Raw genomic sequence first — 26,239 nt, forward strand, 5'->3', positions numbered from 1 at the left:
TAACAGTTAAACTTTTTTAATGAGGAAACAATTACTGAATGCATCTTTAATGATTTTACTAGTAATTTGGCCCTCCATATTTTTAGATCTAATATTTTAGTATAGTAAATTTCCAAAAGTCCGTCTCGTACCACCTGGGGGCACTTCAGTTTCAGAACTGCAGCCACTGGTATAGCCAATCAGCAACGCCATAGAAAAGCACGTGATTGATGTGATCCAAGCGGAAGTAAAACAGAGTGGCGCTTATGGACACATCTATGATCATGCTGTATTAACATCTTCTTCTGTCTGGTGAAACCTTCTTTATAATCGTTAAAGGAAACATTCCCATGTTTCATTTGTTGTCGTCGGAGCTCAGTGGTGTTTAAATGCATGTGGATAGTGTGATAATGATATTTGCTGGAAGAGGCCCAGTGTGCAGTGATGATGCTTCTCTGTATCAAAAATAGAGTATATGAACACATGCCGAAGTGTTTATCAGTCATGCTGTACACACCGGTCATGCGTTATTCCAGGATTACCTGCGTGCTTGGGGCCAAAGGACATAGATATCATAATTAACAGTGTCATTATTGGGTGACATTGACGTGCAAAGCTGCGGTTTCCAGACATGTCTGGATTTTCGTGCATCATGTATTTTGAATGAGTGAAGCCCAGCGTGTGCAAACATGCCTGACATTCAATTTTATTCTGCGACAAACAAGTATACAGACTTCTGCTGACTGCATTTCGGAAACGAGGATATTATGACTTTAGAAAAATTGCAAGACACTTTTTGACAGGCAGTTTGGTTGATATCGAGGAGTTGACGGCTTCACTGGATTTTTTGAAGAATTAAACAGTAAAAGCAGCCAATATGAGGATTTTTAGGACTTTGATGAACACTGCATCCATCTCTAAGCACATCGACTTTTACTCCAGATTTTCTCCTTCTCCTCTCTCTATGAAACAGTTCATAGATTTTGGTGAGTTTGGAATCAAACCTATCATTTAAAATGAAAATTGAATAGATCCTTACAAAACATTGCGACAGTGATGGGATCCGATGAAAATGCCATGGTACTGTGTTATGTAACATTGTGATTGTCATATTCATACACCTTAGTATTTACATGGTAAGTTGCTTTCAAATTATAATATGTTATTACCTTGGCACTATATCTAAAAACTTGGCTATACTGTGATACATTAAGTTGAATAGAATACAATAGACCCTTACCAAAAAATACTGTGAAAGTAATACGGTACAGCGATGGTATTAGTAGGCTGCTTTGATATATTCCGTGATGTTGTTTGATTACCATATTCAAATAGGCCTACTATGGTATTTCCGTGGTACTCCAAGATACCGTGTTCAAAAACATGGTAATACCAAGGAAACTTTTTTTGTAAGTGGACTGGAATAGAATAGAATCAGGCATGCATCCAATGTTGACTTCTCGCTGTTTTCTGTCTTTCTGTTGACCCTTTGCAGGTTCTAAGAATGCATGTGAGAAAACATCTTTCACATTTCTAAGACAGGAGCTGCCCGTCAGACTGGCAAATATAATGAAGGAAATAGATTTATTGCCTGATAACCTGCTGAGGACTGCATCAGTACGCCTGGTGCAGAGCTGGTCAGTGTAATATACTGTGTATTATGTATTATAATTAATTATTATAATATAATATGTATTAGGGGTGTAACGGTTCTTCATTTAAAACGGTTCGGTAAGCATTGGCATCACGGTTCACTTCAAGTTTATTGACGCATCTGGAGCACAAGGTTTTGCGAAATACATAAATAGTCAAACACGCACAGTTACAAACCTCCGCTAACTGTAGATGGATATGCTCTTCCTGTGTTTCACGTGGGCCAACTTGTTGATATCACTGTTCTGCAAGTGTAGTTCAGAGCATGTGAGCGAGAGGAGCTGTGTGACACCACTCAATAACCCGCTCCACTCAACCGGTCACGGCCCAAACAAACGCTCCACACAAGTACCGCTCACCGGTAAAAAAGCGTTCGTTCAAATCCCGCTCTGACATTAAATTTCTCTGTAGTATACATGATTCCAAGCACGTACACAGGGGGTCGCTACAGTGGCCCGAGCAACTGCCCCTTTGCCCACATGGGCTGAGGTGCCCCTCTAGGTGAAATATAGACTATAGGCCAACATTTATTAAATTATCAAATGATTAGTAACGTACACATCTGAAATTATGTGATTGTATTGTTGTGTTTTAGTATATAAATTCTTTCTGTTTATTTTGGACTGGTTTACAACTGCTGTTAGATAATCGGGTCTACCAGACCTTCATTATCATTTATAATCAGTTAAATATTTCTCTGTTAGCACATATATCATTAAACATCTTTAAATAATGCCATAACATTTGTTTTCAGTTCTAATTACCTCTATTTACTTTAAACAAGTCATCAAACATGCCTCTACAAGTGATAAAACATATGTGTGTTGGCACGGAACCTCGCACATGCGCAAATTTGCCGAGTGATACATCCGACCCAGAAAAACACAATCTGTTCAACTTTAAAGTTTGTTCGAGTTGTTTATGGCAATAATGAAAACATGGAGTGGTACCAGGAAAAATATTGCGGGTAAAAGTGAAATTCAAAATTGTTTTTCAGTTGTCTTCACAGAATGATTATACTGTAGATTTGATACATTAACAGACTTTGGGTCTGTAAATTAAAATGAGCAATTTCTCATCCTCATTTTGTGTTCAGTTTTAAAGGATGTATTAAGTTATCCAGAAAACAGCAGTGAATGTTTTTCTCTTTTTCAGTGTTGTTGCTTTATTAATATTCCCTACAAATGTATATGTACAGATCGCAATCTAAAGGACTGTGGATATTTATATAATAATGATTATATTAGTAGATACCATGTGCCCCCTTTGTTTTTCCTTGATATTTTTAAAGCATTATAAAGTGAATCTGGACTTTATATGTCAAACGATCATGTGTTGTGCATGCGCTCTTTATATGTACAGCAGGGTTTAACCATGAATTTAACAAATAAAAAATATTCGTCCTGCATAAAGTCAGATTTTGTCCAATATATATATATTAGATTAAATCATGCTTAATGATCCCAAAACAAATAAAAATAATTGAATTCACAAATTACACTGCCTTCGTTTAAGAAAAGTAGTTTTTTTCTAATGTACAATCATTTATAGTTTTTTTCTCTGCACATGAATGCAGCAAACATGTTATCCGAAACCACCAATCTAGAACAGGCGATTAAGTGAGATAATTCCGCTATGAAATTCTCTATGCGAGTAAATCTTTACTAATCAAATGCTCAATTGTACAATGGAGGTATGACACACTGATCTGCAAGATCATACGTGTTTATTGGTTTTGATGCAGGGATTTTGTGTGTGTTCGCCGGGATTCAAGGAAAAATGCTTTGCCAATATACAGTATTATTAAGCTTACATATTCAATTGAGGGTGTTCTAACGTTCGCAACCCTGCGTAACCGGGCTCGCATCTGCGCTGACATGATGGCAAAACAACAAGATACATTACTTATCTATTAATTTATTATCGAACAGTAGTGTAGTCTACTAGCTCACCTTATGCAGCGCTACCATGTTCATGTAGCACATCCTCGTGCTCTCTGGCAGTGTGACACGTATGATTTCAAAAGGAATATTTGCTAATTCTCACGGTCTCTCCACACTCCCTTTTGATTTCCTTGTTCTTAACTTTGATTTATACTTTGCATTTATTTAGGATATAAGGTTTGCAACTTCACTAAAGTAATGTTTGAGCTCCATAACTTCAGACCTATTGCTTATTTCGCAGATTCCCAAACCAGCATATCACAAAGCACATTCTGGGTTGAGTGAGTGGCGCTGAGCGGCCTGAGAGAGCGGAGCGGAATCTATGGAAGTTATGGTTACTGTAAAACAATGATTTTTATTAAGGACAAACCTGTTGAAGTGTTTTCTACCAAATAGAGTGTTCTTATTTTGGATTGGCAGTCATATTTTTTTCTGAACATTGCAAATACCGCACCGAAACCATGACCCTAACACCGTGATACAAACCGAACCGTGAGAAATTTGAACCGTTACACCCCTAGTACATATATGTATCTTCGCTAGTAGTCTCAGACCTTTGGACCGCACTATAGATACTGTATGTATGTGTATATATATATATATATATATATATATATATATATATCGCAAAAGAATGTATATGTGAGCCACGTTTTTTGGTTGTGTTGCATCTCTGCAGGTACATGCAAAGTTTCCAGGATATACTTGAGTTCAAGGACAGGGCTATTGATGATGAAAAGGTCACACATGAGTAAGAGAAACAACACACAGCCTTCACTCCTACCCGAACACACACACACACACACACACACACACACGCACGCACAACAAATCCCTCACACTCTATTGCTGTTAGCTTCACAGATGCAGTGATTAAGATCAGAAACCGGCACAATGATGTGGTGCCCACCATGGCTCAAGGAGTGGTTGAGTATAAGGAGACCTATGGTACTGACCCCATCACCAGCCAGAATATGCAGTACTTCCTGGACCGGTTCTACATGAGCAGGATCTCAATCAGAATGCTCTTGAACCAGCACAGTAAGACACACACACACACACACACACACACACACACACACACACACACACACACACACACACACACACACACACAGTAATCTGTGGTGGGCTGTGTAATCAGTGTTGGGTGTTTTCTGATTACAAAGTAATTAGTTACTGTAATCTAATTACCTTTTAAGTAAAAAAAAAAAAAGTAGTATTATACATTACATTTTAAATACTTATCAGATTATAAGTATTTAAACGGACTGAGAGATGTTCCGGTCCGCCTCTGATGACGAAATCGAGCTTTACGCTGATAGCGTAATGTGTTTCATCAGAAAGTGCGTGGAGGACGTCATTCCGACCAGAACAACACGGATCTATCCGAACCAGAAGCCATGGATAAATAGCGATGTTCGCACGGCACTTAATGTGCAGACCTCCACTTTTAATTCCGGGAACGTGGAGGAACATAAACAAGCCAGTTATGCCCTCAGAAAAACTATCAGAACAGCAAAATGCCAGTACAGGAACAAGATTGAAGGACAGTTTAACACCACCAACTCTAGAAGCATGTGGCAGGGAATTAACATCATCACGAACTTTAAAGGGAATAAAAACTCCGCCATGAACACCACTGCCTCTCTCCCGGATGAGCTAAATACTTTTTATGCTCGTTTTGAGGAAAATAACACCGCCCTTCCAGAGAGAGCTCTCGCGGCCGAAGCTACAGAGGTTAGTTCACTCTCCGTCTCTGTAGCGGATGTAACCCGATCCTTCCGACGGGTGAATATCCACAAAGCTGCCCAGACGGCATTCCTGGCCGCGTCATCAGAGCGTGCGCGAACCAGCTGGCTGGTGTTTTTACGGACATTTTCAACCTTTCCCTCTCTTTGTCTGTAGTCCCCACATGCTTTAAAATATCCACCATTGTGCCTGTTCACTGTTCACTTGCTTAAATGACTGGCATCCTGTTGCTCTGACCCCCATCATCAGCAAATGCTTTGAGAGACTAATCAGAGATTACATCTGCTCTGTGCTACCTCCATCACTTGACCCATTGCAGTTTGCTTACTGCAACAACTGCTCCACTGATGATGCCATTGCATCTACAATACACACTGCTCTCTCCCACCTGGAAAAAAAGAACACTTATGTGAGAATGTTGTTTGTAGACTACAGCTCGGCATTCAACACCATAGTGCCCTCCAAGCTAGATGAGAAACTCTGGGCTCTGGGCTTAAACAGCTCTCTGTGCAGCTGGATCCTGGACTTCCTGTCAAGCAGATGCCAGGTGGTTAGAACAGGCAGCAACATCTCCTCAACACTGGAGCCCCACAGGGCTGTGTTCTCAGCCCACTCTTGTATTCCCTGTACACACATGACTGTGTGGCAACACATAGCTCCAATGCCATCATTAAGTTTGCTGATGACACGACAGTGGTAGGTCTGATCACTGACAATGATGAAACAAAGGAGCTTGTGGTGGACTTCAGAAGAAAAGACAGAGAACACAGTCCCATCACCATCAATGGAGCACCAGTGGAGAGAGTCAGCAGCTTCAAGTTCCTGAGTGTTCACATCACTGAGGAACTCACATGGTCCGTCCACACTGAAGTCGTTGTGAAGGCTCATCAGCGCCTATTCTTCCTGAGACGGCTGAGGAAGTTTGGAATGAACCGCCACATCCTCGCATGGTTCTACACCTGCACTGTAGAGAGCACCCTGACTGGCTGCATCTCCGCCTGGTACGGCAATATCACAGCCCACAACCGCAAAGCCCTGCAAAGGGTGGTGCGAACTGCCAGACACGTCATCGGAGGTGAGCTTCCCTCCCTCCAGGAAATATATACGAGGCGGTGTGTGAAAAAAGCTCGGAGGATCATCAGAGACTCCAGCCACCCGAGCCATGGGCTGTTCTCACTGCTACCATCAGGCAGGCGGTATCGCAGCATCAGGACCCACACCAGCCAACTTCATGATAGCTTCTTCCCCCAAGCAATCAGACTTTTGAACTCTTGATCTCCACGATCAAAATACATCAGCACTGCACATTATTACTCTTATATCTCACACCGGACTGTCATAAATTATATTATTATTATTATATTATATTCTCTCTTAACAACTTACTATCAACCAACAGCCTGAATGTCAATACAGTACAACACAACCTACTGTACATTCTATATATACTATTTTTTTTTATTGAATAATGTGTATCTATATTGTGTGTATTGTATACTGTACAGTGTATGTTATTATTTGTATATTGTTGAGTGTAATTATGTGTATATCAGATGTTTAAATTGTGTTGTGTTTATTTGATGTTATTGTAAATTGGTATATGTCTCATCACTGTCACGACTGCTATGTTGATCGGAACTGCACCCAAGAATTTCACACACTATTGCACTTGTGTATATGGCTGTGTGACAATAAAGTGATTTGATTTGATTTTTGATTACAGTTACTGACTGGCAATTAAGGTAATTACTTTTAAGTTGGGTTACACATATTGCTAAAATAAAACTTATTTTGTTTTTAATGAATTCATTTAAAATATAAATTAATTTGCACATATGTTTGCATTTCCACAATGAACAAGGAGGAAATATAGAGATTCTTTTGAATTTTTGAGGGGGAAAACAAACTTTTCTGTGAAGTGTTTTGGAAAGTAACTTAAAAGTAAGGTAATTAGTAATGTAATTCCTTTTTCCATTAAATAATTGGTAAAGTAATCTGATTACAATACTGGTAATAATTAGTTTGTAGTGGATTATGATTTTTGAGTAACGTCCCTAACACTGTGTAAAATGGGGACCATTATGGATAACAAAAAAGGCGAAGGCACTTTCCAAAAAAAGGTTGTAAAAAAAAAAAAAGTTGGGGTCTGTAAATATATCAATTTCCCGATGCATCACGATCTTCATTTGAACATTCATCTAAATCCCAAGATCGATCTTTTGCTCTATGCACAGCCCTCTACTACAATGAGAGGAAACCAAATTTCGGGCTTTGCGACTAAAATGTATATATTTGGCAACTGGCTGTTTAATGTTTACATTTCACTCACCAGTAATTGTGTAGTATAGTTGTGGAGTAGCAGCGAGATCCTTTCACTGTGTGTTGAGCGTAAAAGTTGTTCCGTGTATTGTGTGTGTGTCTAAAGACGAGATCCACATGACCCATTTATCATTGAAAAATGTCTCTTTTAATACCCTTTCTGTTCTCTACAGTCAAGTTGTTTATCAAAAACAACAAAAAAGAAACATTTAATTCTCATCATGCATGGCACAGACGAGATAAATACAAATATATAACTGCACACTCTCTTACAAGTTTATTTTGTTACGAAAGTTTCGGCAACAAGCCTTTGTCAAGGTACAATGTTCTCACAATGGAGAGCAGTATAAGTAGAGTCAGTCATTACACACAGGTTAAAGCAGTGACATCACAATGGGTGTTTAGTAATGAGCTAACAAGCCTTTCTCAAACAATTAAGGCAATTGAGATATCAGGCTGATTTGTATGTCACAAGAAACATTACTTAAGCACATTTAAAAACATGAGATACAATTAAATCCTAAAGAGCCACCACATCATATCATATAAGAGAGCCCTATACATATCATATACATACATATATATACACACACACAACCATCAACTGTTTTTAGAGAACTCCCAACCTTCAATTCAAGATGTGTAAAAAATAGATTTCATTTCCTCATTTATAAAAAACAACTCAATTCAAAATCAACATTCAGACCATGCGGCACCAAAGTTTTTAATCTGTGTATCCAAAAGGCTTTCTGTTTTAGCAAGAGTTGATCCAGATCCCCACCTTTTCTTGGTAGTGACACCTTCTCAGTACCTATATAATGTAATGATGTTCTATAAAATGTGCTGCTAATGGGTAATTTATATTTTTACATCTTAAAGTACTACGATGTTATGCAATTCATGTTTTTAATTCCCTGCTTGTTTTTCCCCACATATGATTTATTGCATGGATACATTATTAAGTAAATCACAGCTTTTGTTTTGCAGCTTATTATACCTTTTATCAGAATAGATTTTCCAGTGTGAGGATGTTTGCATGACGTACAACGATATGTGTAGTTTCACTGGTTACATGCACCACAACGATGGTTACCTTCTGGGATAAGTGTCAACATGCCTTGTAATTTCACAGGGGAAGGGATCAAGTCAGACTTAACCAAGTAGTCTCTTAAATTACGTCCTCTTTTGAACACTGTAAGTGGAGGGTCCTGAAAAACATGTCCATTGTGAGGAAATTGTACCTTGACAAAGGCTTGTTGCCGAAACGTTGGTAATAAAATAAACTCAAAATAAAAGAGTGTGCAGTTATATATTTTTCTTTTGAAAGTTTTGTCCTAACTTGCACCTCCAAACTTAAGGTGTGCGTTTGCTCAAGTGTCTCTCTAACAGATGAGATAAAGTCATTCAAGTCTCTCGTTAACATGCGTTCATCTACAGACGCTCTTTACAGAAATTCCGGTTTTCTTCAAAGAAACAGACCGGTTTTAGCACGTTCCACAAATCAATGTAAATACTTGTAAATAGGACATATTATGCAATTTAACAATAAACATGTAACAACAAATAATATATGAAATATAATATCATATTTATTCATTGAATACATGGATTTGTTCATTTTTAAAAAGTGAAGTCAATATGAAAACTACTAGAGGCAAGAAAAACTCCTTTGGAATTACCTGTATTATGTACTGTATAAATTTGTCTTAAAATCTGGTTTGATCTTCATCTAAGTAGTACTAGTGAACAAACTCAGTCTGTTTTAACTAATAACACACAAATTATTGTATTGTTCTTGTACATATTGAATACATCATTCAAACATTCACAGTGTTGGTTGGAAAAATGTATGTGAACCCCTAGTCTAATGACGTCAACAAAAGCTAATTCGAGTCAGGAGTTGGCAAACCTGTCATTCAGATAATGAAACGAGATTGGAGGAGTGGGTTAGAGCTACTTTGACTTGTAAAAAGCACTCAAATATTTAGAGTGTGCTATTCACAAGAAACATCTGCTGACGTGGACCATGCCTTCCAAAAAAGAGATCTCAGAAGACCTACGATCAAGAATTGTTTCTTTGCATAAAGCTGGAAAGAGTTACAAAGTTATCTCGAAGAGCTATGATATTTATCTGTACACAAATTGTCTATAAATGGAGACTATTTTGTACTGTGGCTACTTTCCATAGAAGTGGTTGTCCAGCCAAGATGACTCAAAGGGGACACCGCAGAATGCTCAATGAGGTAAAAAAAAAAAGAACCCTAAAGTGACAGCTAAAGACTTGAAGGAATCATTGGAACTGGTTAACATCTCTGTTCATGAGTCTATTATATGGAAAATATTAAACTGGCATGGTGTCTATAAAAAAAGGACACCACGAAGGAAACTACTGCTTTCCAACAAACAGTTTGCCAAAGGCCACCTTGACACTCCTCAAAAGAACTGGGAAAATATTTTGTGGACTGATGAAACTAAGGTTGAATTGTTTGGGAAGAACTGCATATGGTGTAAAAAGGGCACTGCATACCAACATGAAAACATCATCCGAGCGGCGAAGTACGGTGGAGGGAGCATCATGATTTGAGACTGCTTTGCTGATTCGGGGCCTTCACTGCTTGCCAACATAAAAATTAATTCCCAAGTTTATCAAGATATCCTACAGGATAATGTCAGGGTATCTGTGTGCCAGCTGAAGCTCAGTGGAAGTCCAGTGTTGCAGCAGGACAATGAGCCTACACATCAAAGTAAATCCACTATGAAATGGCTTCAAAAAAAGAAAATCCATCTTTTGGAGTGTCCCAGTCAGAGCCCAGATTTAACCCAATAGAGATGCTGTGGAATGACCTCAAGAGAGCCGTTCACACCAGATATCCTAAAAATATGGCTGAACTGAAGCAGTTTTGTAAGGAAGAATGGTCCAAAATTCATTCTGAACGTTGTGCAGGTCTAATCCGCAGCTACTGGAAATGCTTGGTTGTTTATTTTTGCCAAAGTAGGATCAACTGGTTATTAAATCCAAGGGTTCACTAACATTTTCCATAGCACTGTGAATGTTAAACGGGATGTTTTCAGTAAGGACATGAAAGATTGTAGTTGTTAGTGTGTTGTTAGCTTAAGCAGATTGTGTTTGTCTGTGTACTGTCTATTATTATGCTAATTGTATGACCAATTAATGCAGAAAACCAGCTAATTCCAAAAGGTTCACATAATTTGTATTGCCACTGTAATTAGTAAAATGTATATTTTCATAATGTTCCTAGTTAGAAGGTCCCCTGTATTATTAACAGCATTATCTGGGAGAGAATTTATTTCATATGTAAGCAAAAGGCACATTATAACTGAAATACTGTATATCCATATGAATCGATATATAGAATCAGAATAGAATCGAGAGCTTGTGAATCGCAATTGAATCTGGAAATCTACATCAATACCCAGCCCTACAAAAAGGGCCTAAAACTCTTACATGGTAAGTAAAGGAAGGTGCTTAACCTTCAGGATTTTGTCAACCTCAGGAGTTCAACTGAAATATTACATGGGTGGTTTTATTTTCTATCAGTGTTTTGAGGTTTGCAACTTTCAACCCTGTTACAAAAAGTTAACAGTTTAAAACTCTGATTTTTGTGTGGTTTTTTTTGTTTGTTTTTTTTTTTTTTTTACAGTAAATGTTAAATAAACAACTAAATTAAGTGGACAAAATGTATAATACTAAAAAATAATAAGAAAAATATATGCCATATTGGAAACAGGGTTGCAAATAACAAGGTTCCAAATGTGGCCTATTTTTTATAATTTGAAGTAATTTCACTGTGTGATGTGTTTAAAACTTTTCATTTATATTAGATAATGGTTTATCTAACATGTCTAATCGATCTGACAACAAAATCATTGGATTTGTGACTTAATGCTGAAAATAAGAAGTCATTGGATACCAAAATGTACCGTATTCATGTAAAGTGCCGAAATACATTGAATGGCAGTTCTGGAATGTGCTGTCATAGTGTTGTTTGGTGTAGCAGCTCAGACTGGCATGTTTACATGTTTCCAATGCTTTAGTGCCCCTGATTTTCAAATCAATGATCAATAACTGATTGATTAGTCACCATTTAGACATTGGGCCATGTTGCTGCACCACCAATGAGACGACTGTGATATGCCCACGTCTGTTGCCTGCTGTTGACTGTTTCCTGTTTTTTCAGCTCTTCTGTTTGGAGGAAAGGTGCGTGTGAATCCTGCTCATCCCAAACAGATTGGCAGCATTGATCCCAGCTGTTGTGTCACTGATGTGGTGAAAGGTGGTAGTGATCTTTTCATTCTCTTATTACAAGCATTTAGCAGTAGTTACAGACAGAAGTTAAACTGGGATTATCTTAAAACAAAAGTTTTGTATTAAATATGAAAATGTAAAAATAAATAGAACAGTTCACTTTCACTAACATTTTTTCTATTTTAGATGCCTTTGAAAATGCACGAAACCTGTGTGACAGGTATTACATGAACTCACCTGAGCTCGTGCTGGAGGAATTTAATGGTAACTTCCTGATGCACGCACATTTACAGGTGGTCATGCGATCATCATTCAATCATCATTCATTATGAATGATCAGTAAAAGGAAGTAGGAATTGAATGATTCTGATTCCTCTTAATGATTCCTGTTTCTTAGCAGTTTCATTAATGATACTTTTAGTACTTTTGAGAAATAATTATTTGTAAATTAGAAGTGTAATTCTTATTGCATTCACTGCCCTCAGCAGCCTGTTGCCAAATGATGAGATCATTTTAGATTTCAGTAGAGCAGATATAACAAATCAGAAATTTAATAAAATTCTTATAAAAGGGGTATTTACACAGACTTTTAAGAGACATACATGATCAGCCACAACATTAAAACCACCTGCCTAATATTGTGTAGGTCCCCCTCATACCGCCAAAACAGCGCCAACCCGCATCTCAGAATAGCATTCTGAGATATTATCCTTCTCACCACAATTGTACAGAGTGGTTATCTGAGTTACCGTAGACTTTGTCAGTTCAAACCAGTCTGGCCATTCTCTGTTGACCTCTCTCATCAACAAGGCATTTCCATCCACAGAACTGCCGATCACTGGATGTTTTTTGTTTTTGGCACCATTCTGAGTACATTTTAGAGACTGTTGTGTGTGAAAATCCCAGGAGATCAGCAGTTACAGAAATACTCAAACCAGCCTATCTGGCACCAACAATCATGCCACAGTCCAAATCACTGAGATCACATTTTTTCCCCATTCTGATGGTTGATGTGAACATTAACTGAAGCTCCTGACCCGTACCTGCATGATTTTATGCACTGCTGCCACACAATTGGCTGATTAGATAATCACATAGATGATTGTTGGTGCCAGACGGGCTGGTTTGAGTATTTCTGTAACTGTTTTACAGAAGCAATCCAATAACTGATCCTAATTGTATATTAAATAAAAAATGTAAACAAAAAAACGTATATTTCATTTATCTATTTATTATAAAATTCCACTGATTACATCAAAACTCATGTGTATCTTTAACTACACATTGTCAAATGAACAACCAGTCAGTAACTGCAGTGCCTGATTGAGGTCTCAAGTACAATGTTAAATATGCAGTAACAGTTCCAGAGACACTTTAGACTGTGTTCTGTAGCCTAATGTTGTACTTCAGGTTAGTGAGACTTCAAAAAGTTCTTATTTAATTTCGAATTGGACAACTTGTCTCAGACTGATGAATAAAGGTGCGGTCATATTTACCTTTGCATAGCGAAATACCGTGGGCGAAATGCAGTCATTTCAATGGAAAAATGCGCAACCGTGAATTTTATACGAGGGACCTCCAGTGGTGAAGAATTTTCCCTCACGGATTTCGGATTGAGTTTAAGATTGGTGAACTCGCCGTGTTGACCAATAGGAAGTTGCTTAATTTTTCAGTGACATCTGTGTGGGTGGTACTTCATACACAGCTACAGTGCATCTGGAAAGTATTCCCAGCGCTTCACTTTTTCCACATTTTGTTATGTTACAGCCTTATTCCAAAATGGATTAAATTCATTATTTTCCTCAAAATTCTACAAACAGTACCCCATAATGACAATGTGAAAGAAGTTTGTTTGAAATCTTTGCAAATTTATTAAAAAAATAAAATTAAAAAAAATCATATGTAGATAAGTATTCACAGCCTTTGCTCAATACTTTGTTGAAGCACCTTTGGCACCAATTACAGCCTCAAGTCTTTTTGAGTAGGATGCTACAAGCTTGGCACACCTATTTTTGGGCAGGTGATGAGCGGTGCCTGGTTTCCTCCAGACATGTCGCTTGCCATTCAGGCCAAAGAGTTCAATTTTTGTTTCTCATGGTCTGAGAGTCCTTCAGGTGGCTTTTGGCAAACTCCAGGCGGGCTGTCATGTGCCTTTTACCGAGGAGTGGCTTCCGTCTGGCCACTCTACCATACAGGCCTGATTGGTGGAGTGCTGCAGAGATGGTTGTTCTTCTGGAAGATTCTCCTCTCTCCAGAGAGAAATGCTGGAGCTCTGTCAGAGTGACCATCAGGTTCTTGGTCACCTCCCTGACTAAGGCCCTTCTCCCCCGATCGCTCAGTTTGGCCAGGCGGCCAGCTCTAGGAAGAGTCCTGGTGGTTCCAAACTTCTTCCATTTACGAATGATGGAGGCCACTGTGCTCATTGGGACCTTCAATGCTGCAGAAATTTTTCTGTAACCTTCCCCAGATCTGTGCCTCGATACAATCCTGTCTCGGAGGTCGACAGACAATTCCTTGGACTTCATGGCTTGGTTTGTGCTCTGACATGCACTGTTAACTGTGGGACCTTATATAGACAGGTGTGTGTCTTTCCAAATCATGTCCAATCAACTGAATTTACCACAGGTGGACTCCAATCAAGTTTTAGAAACATCTCAAGGATGATCAGTGGAAACAGGATGCACCTGAGCTAAATTTTGAGTGTCATGGCAAAGGCTGTGAATACTTATGTACATGTGATTTTTTTTTTTCTTCGTTTTTTATTTTTAATAAATTTGCAAAGATTTCAAACAAACTTCTTTCACGTTGTCATTATGGGGTGTTGTTTGTAGAATTTTGAGGAAAATAATGAATTTAATCCATTTTGGAATAAGACTGTAACATAACAAAATGTGGAAAAAGTGAAGCGCTGTGAATACTTTCCGGATGCACTGTACACTAAATATTCACAATGGACAAGGATGTCATTTAGCGGTGAGTTTTTTTTTTTTTTTTTTTTTACATCACTCACATGAAGTATAAAGTGCAGCATTAAAAAGAGGCTGCTTGGCAGTTAGTTTTTGCTGGTTTCACACATGCTCAGTGGCCGCCCTCAGAGTATTTAAGAACAGTGTGCAATCCGCATTGGCAGAAAATTGCACATGCAGGATTGTGTTAACGGAACAGCAGTGATGGTGTCAGCCTCACAGACCGCCCACAGTCCGTGCTCTACATCTGATGCACATAGCACTCAAAATTGGAAGTTCTCGGTTCCCAGCCTAATCAGGAGTCCGACAGTCCATGCTCTACGTCTGATGTGCAAGATTATGTGAGGAGTCCTGGAGTGATTTTAGACTCCTTGTTACTTTTCAATAAGCAGATCAGTGCTGTTGTCAAGGGTAGCTTTTTCCACCTGAGATTTTTCGCTAAAATAAAACATTTTCTTTCCCATAAAGACTTGAAAATTGTGATCCACTCACTTATTACATCAAGGTTAGACTATTGTACATTGGTCTGCCCCAAACTGCGTTATCCCGCCTACAGCTAGTTCAAAATGCGGGGGTCAAGAAAGAGGGAACACATTTCCCCGGTTTTAGCATCTCTACACTGGTTTCCTGTGAAATTCAGGGTCGATTTTAAAATTCTGATTTTTGTCTACAAGGCACTTTCTGGTCTTGCGCCCCAATATATCAGTGACCTTCTACACCCTTACTCCCCCACCAGAGCACTTGGGTCCTCTGATCAACTTCTATTGAGGGTTCCTCGTTGCCGCTATAGATCTAAGGGTGACCGTGCCTTTTCTGTGATAGGTCCTAATCTATGGAATAGTCTCCCTTTCCATGTGAGGTCAGCTTCATCATTAGCCATTTTTAAATCTTCTTTAAAAACATATTTTTATTCTGTAGATTTGAATAGATCATTGAATAGTTTGAAATGGATAAATACATGATGTTGTATTTAAATGTTTTTATTTATTTTATTATGTATTATATTTAACTTTAAATCTGTTTTTATATCACTATGTCATTTTGTTTGTTTGATCTGTAATGCACTTTGGGTCAACTTCTGTTGTTTTTAAATGTGCTCTATAAATAAAGCTTGACTTGATGCACATTGAATTGAAAATTGAAAATGAAACTGGTTCTGAACAAGAACCAGTTCTTGGTTCCCAACCCTAATCAGGAGTCCCACAGTCCATGCTCTACATCTGATGCACATAGCACTCAAAATTGGAAATGGAGCCTGTTCTGAACAAGAACCAGTTCTCGGTTCCCAACACTAATCAGGATTCCCAAAGTCCATGCTCTGCGTCTGATGCACATAGCACTCAAAATTTGAAAACGCTTTCTCAGTCAACTCAATGCAAATCTGATAGGCTGGATTGATGGAAATTTCGTGAGTAGAAGCACACAGGACTTTTCATCAGTCTGCCTGTGTTTACAAGGTTCTGCACTGACACAATGAGTGCTTTTGAGGACAAAATATTCACAGAATTTGCCCAAGTTTTCCAGGCTAGTGACATCAAGTCTTTTAAAGAAATACAGAGTTTTGTTTGAGGCACGTAGCAGAAAGTAAAGCGGATATCCACTAGCAGATCTGCATATTTTGCTTTGTTTAGTTAAACTTCTGGCAACGTGAGACTAGGAGTATGACTGCTTTTTGTCATGTGTTTGTTCTGCAGTTAAAGGACCCGATAAACCCATTACTGTGGTTTATGTGCCCTCTCATCTGTACCACATGGTGTTTGAGCTCTTTAAGGTGGGGTACATAATTTTTTTACCTCTGAAATCTTAAGGTATTTATTTGTAGTTTCCTTGTTTGTTTGTCATAAATATACGCTCTTCTGTAAAGCATGTTTTCCCCCCAAAAAACAGAGTAAAGTCTAAATGTTTAGTTGCTTGTAGTTTATGATAACATAATACAACTCTCCTGTTAAGCATATTTGCATATTTAATGCTGTCCATGATAGTAAAATGGCTATACTCTTTAGAGGTGTAGAAGAGAAACTTCATTTGCAACAGCAGTGCTGAGCTATAAATATATTGTGTGACCCCTGCAGAATGCCATGCGTGCTACCATGGAACTGCATGAAGATGCCATGGACTATCCATCAGTACATGTGCAGATCACCCTCGGCCATGAAGACCTGACTGTTAAGGTCAAGCTCAAGTTTTTAATTAAAGGGGTCATGTCATAAATTTTTTGACACCCGAGATGCTTTTTTTATATTGCTGTTTTCCACCCTCTCTCTAATCCTTAGAAATAAACATTAAATTTTTTGCTGTTGCACCTTTTTAAAACATCCCATTCACACATCAAATGAGAAACAGTGCTGATCACTCTGCTCCAGTGCTCACACAGGAGCTGCAGGTTTACTGTGATGTGAAATATGTTTTTTAACTGCCACATTAGTCAAAAACATCCTATTTGCAAACCCTGCGTTACAATGTGACAGCTTTACAAAAAAATGTATACTTAAAAAAAAAAAACGGTTCACAAAGTGTTAAGACCAGACTGAAATGAGGAATTTTGTTAAAAAATAAACTGCAGCTGTTCGTTTCAAATATTAGGATTCTTCAGAAGGATCTAAAGAGTAAGTCAGAAACAGCACCAACTTTCCCACATACAGTGCATTCAGAAAGTATTCCGACCCCTTCAATTTTTTCACATTTTGTTATCTTGTAGCCTTATGCTAAAATGCTTTAAATTATTATTTTTTTTCACATCAGTCTACACTCCATACCCCATAATGACAAAGCAAAAACCAGATTTTTGATAACTTTGTAGATTTATTTAAAAGGAAAAACTGAAATATTAGTTAAGACCCTTTGACAGCGATTACAGCCTCAAGTCTTTTTGGGTATGATGCGACAATCTTTACACACCTAGATTTGAGGATTTTCTGCCATTCTTCTCTGCATATCCTCTTAAGCTCTGTCAGGTTGGATGGGGACCATCGATGGGGAACAGCCCTTTTCAGGTCTCTCCAGAGATGTTCAATTGGGTTCAAGTCTGGGCTCTGGCTGGGCCACTCAAGGACATTCACAGAGTTGTCCCTAAGCCACTCTTGCGTTGTCTTGTCTGTGTGCTTAGGATCATTGTCCTTTTGCAAGGTGAACCTTCAGCCCAGTCTGAGGTCCTGAACACTCTGGACCAGGTTTTCATTAAGTATATCTCTGTATTTTGCTGCGTTCAGCTTTCATTCAACCCTGATCAGCTCCCCAGTCCCTGCCGCTGAAAAACACTCCCACAGCATGATGCTACCACCACCATGTTTCACCGTTGGGATGGTATTGCACAGGTGATGTCCTCCAGACATGATGCTTGGAATTGAGGCCAAACAGTTCAATCTTTATTTCATCAGACCAGAGAATCTTGTTTCTCACTGTCTGAGAGTCCTTCCAATCGGGCTTTCATGTGTCTTGCTCTGAGGAGTGGCTTCCGTCTGGCCACTCTGCCATAAAGCCCAGATCGGTGGAGTGTTGCAGTGATGGTTGTCCTTCTGCAAGTTTCTCCTATCTCCACACAGGATCTCTGAAGCTCAGCCATAGTGTCCATCGGGTTCTTGGTCACCTCTCTTACCAAGGCCTCAACTCTCACTGTCTGAGAGTCCTTCCAATCGGGCTTTCATGTGTCTTGCTCTGAGGAGTGGCTTCCATCTGGCCACTCTGCCATAAAGCCCAGATCGGTGGAGTGTTGCAGTGATGGTTGTCCTTCTCAAGTTTCTCCTATCTCCACACAGGATCTCTGAAGCTCAGCCATAGTGTCCATCGGGTTCTTGGTCACCTCTCTTACCAAGGCCCCCCCCCCCAGTTGCTCAGTTTGGCTGGGCGGCCAGCTCTAGGAAGAGACCTGGTGGTTCCAAACTTCTTCCATTTAAGAATTATGGAGGCCACTGTGCTCTTGGGAATTTTCAATGAGGCTGATTTTTATTTTGTAGCCTTTCCCAGATCTGTGCCTCAACACAATCCTGTCTCTGAGCTCTGCAGGCAGTTCCTTTGACCTTGGTTTTTGCTCTGATATGCATTTTCAGCTGTGAGACCTTATATAGACAGGTGTGTGCCTTTCCAAATCATGTCCAATCAATTGAATTTGCCACAGGTGGACTCCAATCAAGTGTCATAGCAAAGGGTCTGAATACTTATGTCAATGTGATATTTCAGCTTTTTCTTTTTAATAAATTTGCAAAGTTATCAAAAATCTGTTTTTTGCTTTGTCATTATGGGGTATGGAGTGTAGATTGAATTTAAAACATTTTAGCATAAGGCTGCAACATAACAAAATGTGAAAAAAATGAAGGGGTCTGAATACTGTCTGGATGCACTGTATTATGTTAGATGTTAGATCTTGTGGTGTTTAGGAATAATAATGTTTATCTGGCTTTCTCATTATTACCGTCCTGTGACTTGGTGGGCCAAGTTTCTGATCACTCCGTAGGCGTCATTGATGTGAAAATGTGGCCATTCATGTGTCAGTTAGTACACAGCGCTTCACTTTTTCCACATTTTGTTATGTTACAGCCTTATTCCAAAATGGATTAAATTAATTATTTTCCTCAATTCTACAAACAATACCCCATAATGACAATGTGAAAGTAGTTTGTTTGAAATCTTTGCAAATTTATTAAAAATAAAAAACGAAAAAAATAAATCACATGTACATAAGTATTCACAGCCTTTGCTCAATACTTTGTTGAAGCACCTCTGGCACCAATTACAGCCTCAAGTCTTTTTGAGTATGATGCTACAAGCTTGGCACACCTATTTTTGGGCAGTGTCTCCCATTCTTCTTTGCAGGACCTCTCAAGCTCCATCAGGTTGGATGGGGAGCTTCGGTGCACAGCCATTTTCAGATCTCTCCAGAGATGTTCAATCGGGTTCAAGTCTGGGCTCTGGCTGGGCCACTCAAGGAAATTCACAGAGTTGTCCCGGAGCCACTCCTTTGTTATCTTGGCTGTGTGCTTAGGATCGTTGTCCTGTTGGAAGATGAACCTTCGCCCCAGTCTGAGGTCCAGAGCGCTCTGGAGCAGGTTTTCATCAAGGATGTCTCTGTATGTTGCTGCATTCATTTTCTCTCGATCCTGACTAGTCTCCCAGTTCCTGCCGCTGAAAAACATCCCCACAGCATGATGCTGCCACCACCATGCTTCACTGTAGGGATGATATTGGCCAGGTGATGAGCGGTGCCTGGTTTCCTCCAGACATGACGCTTGCCATTCAGGCCAAAGAGTTCAATCTTTGTTTCTCATGGTCTGAGAGTCCTTCAGGTGCCTTTTGGCAAACTCCAGGCGGGCTGTCATGTGCCTTTTACTGAGGAGTGGCTTCCGTCTGGCCACTCTACCATACAGGCCTGATTGGTGGAGTGCTGCAGAGATGGTTGTTCTTCTGGAAGGTTCTCCTCTCTCCACAGAGAAATGCTGGAGCTCTGTCAGAGTGACCATCGGGTTCTTGGTCACCTCCCTGACTAAGGCCCTTCTCCCCCGATCGCTCAGTTTGGCCGGGCTGCCAGCTCTAGGAAGAGTCCTGGTGGTTCCAAACTTCTTCCATTTATGGATGATGGAGGCCACTGTGCTCATTGGGACCTTCAATGCTGCAGAACTTTTTCTGTACCCTTCCCCAGATCTGTGCCTTGATACAATCGGAGGTCTACAGACAATTCCTTGGACTTCATGGCTTGGTTTGTGCTCTGACATGCACTGTTAACTGTGGGACCTTATATAGACAGGTGTGTGCCTTTCCAAATCATGTCCAATCAACTGAATTTACCACAGGTGGACTCCAATCAAGTTTTAGAAACATCTCAAGGATGATCAGTGGAAACAGGATGCACCTGAGCTCAATTTTGAGTGTCATGGCAAAGGCTATGAATACTTATGTACATGTGATTTTTTTCGGTTTTTATTTAGAATAAATTTGCAAAGATTTCAAACAAACTACTTTCATGTTGTCATTATGGGGTATTGTTTGTAGAATTTTGAGGAAAATAATGAATTTAATCCATTTTGGAATAAGGCTGTAACATAACAAAATGTGGAAAAAGTGAAGCGCTGTGAATACTTTCCAGATGCACTGTATTTTAATAGTATACTTTTATCTCAAAAGATAAAGGACATTTTGATTCCTCATGAAATGACTCCTTTAAAACAAATGAATAATGAAAAAGCCAGACAGCCAGTTGGATTCATATTAATTATATTGTATAGATGAAATTACCGTGAAGTCTCACACAGCATGCAACTGCGTTTCTGGCTTCTTTTGAGCAGCAGATTATAATGGTGGAAATGAGCAGAGCTGCAGTTTTAATAATCTTTTAAGAATTTTTGAATGTAATAATGTTTGTTAATGCTTATACAATTTATTATTTATGGTTTACAGTGAAGAAATACAGTATATGTAGGTCCTTTCTGAACTATCGGCAAAACCAGTTTTAACTTGATTCACTAGGCCTGATTGATTAGTGCAGATGTGTAACGTTGTGATGAATACACATCTTCACACGTTTAACACATTTCTAAAGACTTTTATGTGAAATACTTTTAATGAATCAGTTATTTAATGAATTTCACCCTGGCTTCAACCCCACAAACAGCACTTTTTGGGCGTTTTCTGCTCAATTTGAGCGACGCGCCAGTTGAAAACAGTTATTATCTGTGCTGCCAAAATAACCCAGAAGTGCCGGGCACCAAACGTTTGTAAACCGAAACTTCATCTATACAGTCAGTCAGAGATGTCAATGAGGCAAGGCTTCCTTGACTTCCTGCATAAGAATCCTTACAGAGCTCAGATAACAACATCCGTATGTCCTAATGATTTCATCATCACTCCACAAATGATGCTTAGTCCCTCATCAAACTATGATCTCAGTCTGACGTGAATCTCCATCACAGAATCAAATCTCCATCAAAGAATCAAATCTGCATTTCTTGTTCTCTCATAGGTTAGTGACCGTGGAGGGGGAGTTCCGTTGAGGAAGATTGACAGGCTGTTTACATATACATACTCAACCGCCCCTCGACCTCAGATGGACACATCTCGAGCCACTCCTCTGGTCAGTATGTCACATCAGGGCACTACACTGTTAATATCTGAACATACCCGTAACACAACGTGTCTGTTGAGGTATCATGGCAAGTTTGACGCCAAACGGTATTGGTTCTCACATGTATGGTGCTTATTGCATTTTGCCAAATTTGAATGAAGGAGTAGAAATTGATCAGTGAATAATGGCTTTTTATGACTTGTATGTAGTGGTCAACTAATATGCTGTATCGCCATTTGAATTATGTTTCCTTTTGACACACTAAGGCAGAAGAAATAAAATAACCATCTTAAATTATATCAGTGTTGGGTATATTCATTTATTGTTTTAAACAAAATTATATTTTAATTACGTTTACAAACATTTATAAAATACTTTTATACATTTTTAATAAATGATGAGCAACTTCTACTGGTAAGTAGAACGTGAGATGTTTGCTTTGGTTGATGTGATCTCAGGCTGGTTATGGTTATGGGCTGCCCATCTCTAGACTCTACGCCAGGTATTTCCAGGGTGATTTGAAGCTCTACTCTATGGAGGGATATGGCACAGATGCTGTCATATATATCAGAGTGAGTACCTCAATGTGTCCTAATGGAAAAGTGGTTATTTTTAAATGCCAATAGATGAATCTCACAAAACCTGTCTTGTTTCAACCCAAAATCAAAAGAAAAAAGAAATTATATTTTGCTTAAAGAAAATTAAATCTATTATCAGGGCTGTAATTTTTTATTTATTTGTTGCATTGTGACATTATGATATTTAAAAACTTTTCCCTCCAAATATTTATTTATTTTAAATAGTTTTGAATAATATTTTAGGTTCCCTTGCAATACATTTACCACAGTTTAACTGTAGTAACCATAGTTTAACTATGGTTTTTGTAGTAAAATTGTAGTAAAGCTTATCATGGTTTTACTGCAGTAACCTTAATTTAACCATGCTATTTGTAGTGAAACTATAGTAATAATACAGGAAAGATTAACCATGGTTACTACAGTCTTATAATTACTACAATATTACTATAGTAAAGCCATGGTTAATTTATTGCAAGAGAACTCAAAATAATTGTGAGAAATGCAAAACTATATCAGAAAAGAAATTCCCTCCCTGTTCTCTGGGACCCTGTACATTCTCATTACTGTTTAATTGAATGATTTTTAAAACTTAAATCAGCATAACTTAAAGGCAGAACAGCAAACACTACCATGATGTGTAAATACTTTACAATTAAAATTATATATCACTATATATATTAATACAGAAATGCTAATTTGGAAATCATGTCACCGTGCAAAAATCTTAATGGTCCTAAAACAGACTTCTTTCATTATTTAAAATAGTGTTGTCACAATACCAAAATTTCAGCAGTCGGTACTGATACCAGTAAAATTTCTCTGTTCTTGATACAAGTTTCGATACCACAACAAAAATGGGTCCTAATATGCTATTGAACACACTGTTTTAGTCTATGTAAAAAAGTTAAATATCAAGGTAAATAATAATACATTAAAACAAATGCATGTTTCCTTTAAGTGTTTCTCAATTGAGTAAACATTGCTTCAACTTTCTTTTTATTTTTTTATTTTTTTTATTTTTTTTTTAAGTAGGGCCCAATGAAAAAAGAATAATATATTTTTACCCCAAATCCTGTGTGTTCCATAATTTGTTTTCTGAATTCCATGTTTTGAAGTTTAATTCAATTTAATCTTGGTAAATTTTCAAGTGGTCATCTACTTTTCATCTAATCAAATTAATTCGTAAAACATTTATCAAATAAAAATAGAACAATTACCATTGCAAATTTTATCAAATGATGTGCTTCAGTAAAGATCCTCACAGCATAATCTAAAACACAACATTGGTCTTATTTTTGTCACAATATGTGCTGCACAACAGAGCATCACAGTAAAACTGAAAACATTGATAAAAAAAACTTTTATTCAGGACAGTAGCACTCTTGCTTATGAGATGTTGCTTAAATATTATTATTAGGGCCCAAGCACTGAAAGTGTGGAGGCCCTATTGTTCTTCTAAGGATTATTATTATTATTAGGGCCCAAGCACTGAAAGTGCAGAGACCCTATTGTTCTTCTAAGGATTATTATTTTTATTTTTTTCAAGATTTCGGGGGCTTTGGGGGCACTTAACATGCGTCAGAGTCGTCGGCCATTAGGGCTTGGCAAACGTTCATACATGGACGTGTAGGGGGGGCTCTGCAGCGCCACCTTGAAGATGGGCATGTTTGGGGGGCTCTGTCGCACATCCCTTTTGAGCTACAGTCACCAACCTTTGTACATACAGGTGCATCTCAATAAATTAGAATGTCGTGGAAAAGTTCATTTATTTCAGTAATTCAACTCAAATTGTGAAACTCGTGTATTAAATAAATTCAATGCACACAGACTGAAGTAGTTTAAGTCTTTGGTTCTTTTAATTGTGATGATTTTGGCTCACATTTAACAAAAACCCACCAATTCACTATCTCAAAAAATTAGAATACATCATAAGACCAATAAAAAAAACATTTTTAGTGAATTGTTGGTCTTCTGGAAAGTATGTTCATTTACTGTATATGTACTCAATACTTGGTAGGGGCTCCTTTTGCTTTAATTACTGCCTCAATTTGGCGTGGCATGGAGGTGATCAGTTTGTGGCACTGCTGAGGTGGTTTGGAAGCCCAGGTTTCTTTGACAGTGGCCTTCAGCTCATCTGCATTTTTTGGTCTCTTGTTTCTCATTTTCCTCTTGACAATACCCCATAGATTCTCTATGGGGTTCAGGTCTGGTGAGTTTGCTGGCCAGTCAAGCACACCAACACCATGGTCATTTAACCAACTTTTGGTGCTTTTGGCAGTGTGGGCAGGTGCCAAATCCTGCTGGAAAATGAAATCAGCATCTTTAAAAAGCTAGTCAACAGAAGGAAGCATGAAGTGCTCCAAAATTTATTGGTAAACGGGTGCAGTGACTTTGGTTTTCAAAAAACACAATGGACCAGCACCAGCAGATGACACTGTACCCCAAATCATCACAGACTGTGGAAACTTAACACTGGACTTCAAGCAACTTGGGCTATGAGCTTCTCCACCCTTCCTCCAGACTCTAGGACCTTGGTTTCCAAATGAAATACAAAACTTGCTCTCATCTGAAAAGAGGACTTTGGAACACTGGGCAACAGTCCAGTTCTTCTTCTCCTTAGTCCAGGTAAGACGCCTCTGACGTTGTCTGTGGTTCAGGAGTGGCTTAACAAGAGGAATACGACAACTGTAGCCAAATTCCTTGACATGTCTGTGTGTGTGGTGGCTCTTGATGCCTTGACCCCAGCCTCAGTCCATTCCTTGTGAAGTTCACCCAAATTCTTGAATCGATTTTGCTTGACAATCATAAGGCTGCGGTTCTCTTGGTTGGTTGTGCATCTTTTTCTTCCACACTTTTTCCTTCCACTCAACTTTCTGTTAACATGCTTGGATACAGCACTCTGTGAACAGCCAGCTTCTTTGGCAATGAATGTTTGTGGCTTACCCTCCTTGTGAAGGGTGTCAGTGATTGTCTTCTGGACAACTGTCAGATCAGCAGTCTTCCCCATGATTGTGTAGCCTAGTGAACCAAACTGAGAGACCATTTTGAAGGCTCAGGAAACCTTTGCAGGTGTTTTGAGTTGATTAGCAGATTGGCATGTCACCATATTCTAATTTTTTGAGATAGTGAATTGGTGGGTTTTTGTTAAATGTGAGCCAAAATCATCACAATTAAAAGAACCAAAGACTTAAACTACTTCAGTCTGTGTGCATTGAATTTATTTAATACACGAGTTTCACAATTTGAGTTGAATTACTGAAATAAATGAACTTTTCCAGGACATTCTAATTTATTGAGATGCACCTGTATATAGATCTCATCAAGCCGGACAACTTTCGTGCTGACAGTCATAAGCTCCGCCCAAAGAAAGTTGGCCATTTTGGATTGTTTGAAAAATGCATGCTCTGGAATTTGAAATATTCCTGGGGGATTCATGTTACAGGTACCAAATGGAGCGACATCATGCCAAGACATTGACGATACTAAATTGTGAAATGATTTTTGATATAGCGAACAGTGTTGCCATGGCGACGTGATAAAGTAACATAAAAAAATGGGAAACAGGAAGTGTCTCGTATCTTCTGCGTGCATGGTGTGATTTACATCAGAATTGAGCCGTATGTTTGGCCTTGCGGGTTGATCACATTGATGGATCTATTGTGGGTCACGATCGTAGCAACACCAACTGGCGTAAGGAATTGTGGCACTTTTAACAGACTTTGAATTATCCC

General features: G+C 38.7%; 1 protein-coding gene across 2 annotated transcripts in view; it reads left to right on the forward strand.

Annotated features, from left to right (window-relative positions):
- The first annotated feature begins 217 nt into the window (after positions 1–217).
- Positions 218–26,239, forward strand: part of LOC127446847 (pyruvate dehydrogenase (acetyl-transferring) kinase isozyme 1, mitochondrial-like) — a 31,120-nt gene continuing 5,098 nt past the window's right edge. The window contains exons 1-10 of one of the 2 annotated variants that reach the window (XM_051708137.1): positions 218–965; positions 1,475–1,616; positions 4,255–4,326; positions 4,432–4,616; positions 11,846–11,941; positions 12,100–12,177; positions 16,574–16,650; positions 16,952–17,050; positions 21,829–21,939; positions 22,389–22,502. In XM_051708137.1, the coding sequence (XP_051564097.1) occupies positions 857–965; positions 1,475–1,616; positions 4,255–4,326; positions 4,432–4,616; positions 11,846–11,941; positions 12,100–12,177; positions 16,574–16,650; positions 16,952–17,050; positions 21,829–21,939; positions 22,389–22,502 (1,083 nt within the window). In that variant the 5' untranslated portion in view covers positions 218–856. The remainder of the gene's footprint in view (positions 966–1,474; positions 1,617–4,254; positions 4,327–4,431; positions 4,617–11,845; positions 11,942–12,099; positions 12,178–16,573; positions 16,651–16,951; positions 17,051–21,828; positions 21,940–22,388; positions 22,503–26,239) is intronic. The other variant, XM_051708138.1, reaches the window with a different exon arrangement.

Source organism: Myxocyprinus asiaticus, chromosome 10, assembly GCF_019703515.2.
Source record: "Myxocyprinus asiaticus isolate MX2 ecotype Aquarium Trade chromosome 10, UBuf_Myxa_2, whole genome shotgun sequence".
Lineage (NCBI taxonomy): Eukaryota > Metazoa > Chordata > Actinopteri > Cypriniformes > Catostomidae > Myxocyprinus > Myxocyprinus asiaticus.